The sequence below is a fragment of the Sorex araneus genome, chromosome X (genome assembly GCF_027595985.1).
Source record: "Sorex araneus isolate mSorAra2 chromosome X, mSorAra2.pri, whole genome shotgun sequence".
NCBI lineage: Eukaryota > Metazoa > Chordata > Mammalia > Eulipotyphla > Soricidae > Sorex > Sorex araneus.
Genome location: NC_073313.1, coordinates 215,055,122 through 215,061,121, shown reverse-complemented (window position 1 = coordinate 215,061,121; position 6,000 = coordinate 215,055,122). Strand labels below are relative to the sequence as shown.

General features: G+C 36.0%; 1 protein-coding gene across 3 annotated transcripts in view; it reads right to left on the bottom strand.

Moving 5' to 3' along the window:
• Positions 1 to 747: 747 nt before the first annotated feature.
• UBE2E3 (ubiquitin conjugating enzyme E2 E3) overlaps positions 748 to 6,000 on the bottom strand; it is a 99,458-nt gene continuing 94,205 nt past the window's right edge. For all 3 annotated transcript variants that reach the window (XM_055120820.1, XM_055120821.1, XM_055120823.1), the window contains exons 5-6: positions 2,965 to 3,112; positions 748 to 1,384 (exon numbers count right to left, since the gene is read on the bottom strand). In XM_055120820.1, coding sequence (XP_054976795.1) covers positions 1,287 to 1,384; positions 2,965 to 3,112 — 246 coding nt within the window. In that variant the 3' untranslated portion in view covers positions 748 to 1,286. The remainder of the gene's footprint in view (positions 1,385 to 2,964; positions 3,113 to 6,000) is intronic.

Here is a 6,000-nt window from a genome sequence, read left to right as displayed (position 1 = left end):
AGAATTATCTCAACAACTAGAAAGTCATAGGGATGGAAGTGTAAATGGGAGAAGCACATATTTATACTATTTACCAAATCTGAATATTGCAAAGATTCTAAACTGTATTAATAATTATTTTAAATAATTATTAAAAAAATTCAGCCAACAAAACATTTACAGTCTGGTATATTTTTTCAATTCACGAATAACACATCTGCACACTAAGCATAAGTAACATTGCAGCTTCAGGGCAGACAAGAATTTGCATGTTTAATTCTGCCTCCAGCAGTATCTACTAGCCAAATGCTGTAATAAGAATGGCACACCACTGAAAGTTCAAAACCAGGATTAGAAGTTAAAAATGCACCAAAGACATACACTAGCTACCAGATGAAAGTACTAGATAATATTGTCCTATGCAGGGCAGAAACCACAAATTTATAAATGATTCATAAAACACCAGATTCCTGAACAAGCTAGACTTTCACATTACTGTTAGTAATATGAAGAAATCTTATTATCTTATCATAATAAATCTTTGTGTTTTTGAGACCAATGGTTTTAAAATCCAGTTTTACATATTTAAACTCACTGCTTAAAGAAAAAAAAAACACATTTAAAAGGATTTTAAATGTTTCAATTTAATACTTCATTTATTTGTACTAGTCCTTAGTAGTCAATCTCCATATCCATCTTATTTCATCAACAATCATCTCAGACACACTTTCTAACAAGACTGACTTAAAATATTACGACAGGAAACTATGCCTTCAGGAGCATGTTTATTGTGTTTGAGATGATACATCAGGTGCTCTCTGAGCTACAAAGGGTAAAGGAAATCCTCTCATTACAAACTGACAAAGGTAAAAGGTAGAACATTTTTCACAACAGCATGAACCACATACTCAGAAATAGATCTGGGTTTAATACAAATGACATAATTCCTAGCCATCTACAGCTACTTTTATAACTTCATACAGATAATGAATTAGGCTAAATGCACTATAATATTTGGTAGACTTCAGGACCAGTATCCTTAGTACATCACAAAATACATTTTGATATCCCAAAGAAGCAAGACTTGCAAGTAGGCATTTTAAACATAACTAATCTACAGCTACAAAGTTCTACTCTTGGTAGCCATTTACCTTTTGGGGGGACTCTCCCAGTCTCCAAAGGATAAAAGCAGAGAGTAGAATCAGTATAACATATACACAGAAGTCCGTATTGTAAAGGCTATAAAGATTTGCAGCACAGTGAGAAGATGTCTTCTGCTCCTTCACACTGTATACAAATTATGTGAATTATGTTGCGTATCTCTTGGTCCACTGTCTGGCTATCCTGTCATGTTCTGCTCTGTTGGTCAAATACTGAGTGGCTATGCTTCCAACCAGAGGATCCGCTGCAAAAATGGAAAGATATTAAAAAATATTACATGTCTTAGAGATAGTTTTTATATCTTATTACACTGAAATGCTGAGTTTATAGTGCCTTGATATTAACTATTTTCTAAAGAAAATAGTTTAAAATGACATAATCTTCTGATAGTTTTAATATCCAGACTAGGAAAACTCACTAAAAAATCCAAATGTTATACATTTAATTTTTATAAAGGATGTGTGCTTATAGTGTACCAAAACTACATTTTCTTTTTGTATTCCATTCAACAATGAAAGTGAGCTGGTCTATTACATTTGTCTTCTTAAGGATATAACTAAAATGTGTAATTTTTAAATAATGGCACGTTTTATAATTATGATGTAACATAGAATGAAGTGGTCTTCATTTTATATGACTCTAATCATTAAAAATTATTCTTATTTTTTGGGTGTTTGAGCATTGTGTAACTGAGACTTAAGCCTGAAAGCTTTGTAACTTTTCACATGGTGATTCAATAAAAAATAGAAACAATTAAAAAAAATTCTTATTTTCATTAACTTTTGAATTTTTTTCCATAAAGGTAAAAAACATGTACACACACAATAACATTGAACCAGAAAAAAAGTAAAGCCCTTTTATTTTGTGATTCTAACTACTCAGCAGTTTCTCTCCTTGGCAAAGGGTACTTAACAATTTATGGTCTTTCTAACCAGAGAAATTAAATAATTTACAAGTTTTTAGATTACTATGCTTTTGGGTCCACCCGGCAATGCTCAGGGATCACTCCTGGTTCTGTGCTCACGGATCACTCCTGGGAGTGCTAAGGAAACCGTATGGGATACCAGGGATCAAAGCTGGGTTGATGGCCACATGCAAGGTAGTGTGCCTTACCTGCTGGATTATATCTCCAACCCCAGAACATGAATTTTTTCCCAGTATGTTTCATTTTTTACTTATAATACCTAACTAAGAGGTCTTTTCCTATGGGAGTTGCCTCATTCTCTTTAAGCGAATTACTTAGTAACCTTCATCACTACATTACTGCATTAAAGCACATACTAACATGATAGGAACAAGAAAGGGGCGTTCTAAGGGCCTCGAGTGATAATACACTCGATAAGGCACTTGCCTTGCATACGGGTTCGATCCCTGGCATCACATCTGGTCCCCCATTTCCCACAGGAAGTAATTCCTGAGCACAGAGCCAAGAGTAACTCCTGAGTGTTGCCAAGTATGGAAGGAAGGAAGGAAGGAAGGAAGGAAGGAAGGAAGGAAGGAAGGAAGGAAGGAAGGAAGGAAGGAAGGAAGGAAGGAAGGAAGGAAGGAAGGAAGGGAAGGAGGGAGGGAGGGAGGGAGGGAGGGAGGGAGGGAGGGAGGGAGGAGACAGAGGGAGGGAGAGAAAGAAATTCTAGACATTCCTTTATTCCTTTCGTAAGTGGTCTATCCAGTCGCATATTTTTACTACAGTAAGTCCATTAACAATAATAATAGAACTCTTTTTTTCTGCAACATTTACTTCTCAAGCTACATTAATCTAACCAAGAAAAACTACGGTTTTTTAGTTTTCAGCCTTACTGTATATATCAAATAAAATTTGCTTACCAGGGTTGCAGTCTGTCAAAAGAGAACAAATCGAGAGCAAAACCTTTGAAATAGTCAAAGCAGGACTCCAGTTGTCTTTAAGGATGTCCAGACAGATGACTCCCTGACTGTTGATATTGCAGTGATAGATTCTGGTGCGGAAAGTAACCTAAGGCAGTCACATCAGAAATAGACAAAATGATGTTTCATTACTAACTAAATCTCTTACCAGCAAAAATGAAAGGTAATCTGTGACAGATGATATAAAACAGCAAACTGTAACTGAAATTGAAGTCTTATGTTGATTTAAATAACACAATGAAATGTTTCATTTGATTCCACTAAATGTTTACTTTTATCAGTGTACAGTTATATGTACAGCTATATTTATACCATGTATACAAAAAGACACATTAAGTCATATAAAAAGGGGAAGAACATTACCAGATTACGCCAAAGGTAGAAGAACTGGTGTAGAATTTTTTAAAACATGAAGAAAAAATTACATTAGTTCTTTATCAATAGACATCAGTATTAATGCTATTGGGCTGGAGTGATAGCACAGTGGGTAGGGCATTTGCCATGCACGCGGCTGACCCGGGTTCGATTCCTACGCCCCTCTTGGAGAGCCCAGCAAGCTACCGAGAGTATCTCGCCTGCACGGCAGAGCCTGGCAAACTACCCATGTCCTGTTCGATAAGCCAAAAACAGTAACAGCAAGTCTTACAATGGAGACATTACTAGTGCCTGCTTGAGCAAATTGATGAGCAATGGGATGACAGTGATAGAGTGATTAATGCTATTAAGTTCTTGCCAGGTGTCAGAAAACACTTAGAAATAAATTCTAAGAAACACTTATTCTAAGAAACACTTAGAATAAGGCTGGTAAAACCATTTATTGTCTTTCAATTTTTCAGTCTTTTATTTTCACAACTGGCTTACTATCTTAGACTAAAGCATCAAAACAAAACAAGTAACTCAAACTATCAAGAATATTGATATATGCCTAAGATGTTTGAAAAACAAGAATAAGTCACAGGAATAAATAGTGGTTAAGTATCACTAATGTTCATTGGATGGTTGGCTCTTAATGTGAAACTACACTACAAAGGGAAAAAAAAGACAATTACTGATCTCTCAAAACTAAGTAGAAATATACAATGATTTCCTAAGTTGAGTCCAGAAAGTTTATTTAAAAGCCCTCAATAGCATATTCCTAATAAGGATGCATGGTTAAAAACAAGAAATAAATCACTGGTTTTGTAGTGACAGGAGAGAAAAACTATCACCTGTAGAACATCTCTTTCCATACCAATATACACACGGTATATATGAATACAGGAATAAAAAAATGTGGCTAGTTCAACTAAAATGGGTTAAAAGTACATACTAGATTTAGGAATCTAGAAATGCTTACTAGATTTCAACTACCATAAAAAATGTAGCTCATATTGCTTACAAGTTGATATGAAAATATATTGCATATTAGGTTAAATTAAATGTATTCATTAAAAGTGTCAGTATTTGGGCTGGAGCAATAGTACAGCAGGTAGGGCGTGAATTGAAGTGATTCCTGAGTGCAGAGCCAGGAGAAACCCCTGAGAATTGCTGGGTGTACCAAAAAATGGGGAGAAGAAATGAACAGAAGATTCCTTAAAAAATAAATACAAATGGCCAAAAGGCCCATGAAAAAATGTTCCACATCACTAGTCATCAGGGAGATGCAAATCAAAACAACAATGAGATATCATCTCACACCACAGAGACTGGCACACATCCAAAAGAACAAAAGCAACCAATGCTGGCGTGGATGTGGGGAAAAAGGGATGCTCCTTCACTGTTGGTGGGAATGCCGACTGGTCCAACCTTTCTGGAAAACAATATGGACGGTCCTTCAAAAACTAGAAATTGAGCTTCCATATGACCCCGCAATACCACTTCTGGGAATATATCCCGAGAATGCAAAAGAGGACAGTAGAAATGACATCTGTACCTATATATTATATCTGTACCTATATATACCTACATTGCAGCACTGCTCACAATAGCCAAAATCTGGAAACAACCCGAGTGCCCTAAAACAGATGACTGGTTAAAGAAACTTTGGTACATCTACACAATGGAATACTATGCAGCTGTTAGGAGAGATGAAGTCATGAAATTTGCTTATAAATGAATAAACATGGAGAGTATCATGCTAAGTGAAATTAGTCAGAAAGAGAGGGACAGACATAGAAGGACTGCACTCATTTGTGGAGTGTAGGGTAGCATCGCATGAGGCTGACACCCAAGGACGGTAGATACAAGGGCCAGGGGGATTGCCCCATAGCTGGAAGACTGCTTCATGAGCAGAGGAGAGAAGGCAGATGGAATAGAGAAGGGATCACTAAGAAAATGATGGCTGGAGGAACCAGTTGGGATGGAAGATGCATGCCGAAAATAGATAATGGACCAAACATGATGACCTCTCAGTGTCTGTGTTGCAAATTATAATGCCGAAAAGTAGAGAGTATGGGGAATATTGTCTGCCATGGAGGCAGGGGGAGGGTGGGATAGAGGGGGTATACCCGGGATATTGGTGGTTGGTGGTGGGGAATGTGCACTGGTGGAGGGATGGGTGTTTGATCACTGTGAGATAGTTACAAATATGAAAGCTTGTAACTATTTCACGTTGATTCAATAAAATTTTAAAAAATTAAAAAAAAAGAGAGAATTGCCGGGTGTGACCCAAAAGGCAAAAAAAAAAGTGTCAGTATTTCCTCCTACCTTCCTAAATGTTTTATAGAATATTAAAAATAATAAGTTAAATGCAAACCTTGTATAATTTTCCTAGCAGACAGTAGTGTTCTAGAACATACAAATTTATCAGTGGTATCAAGAACAAAAGAAAATTATATTTAATTCTTCAATAAGTTCAATATATTATCTAAACATCAAAAAAGAAGTCAGTACAATAGATAAATGTGTTAAACACCAAGATAGTAACAGAAAACTTATTTTTCACTATACTAAAGATCTCTCAGGTAAGAATGAATTGAGGGCTGAGAAGATAATCCA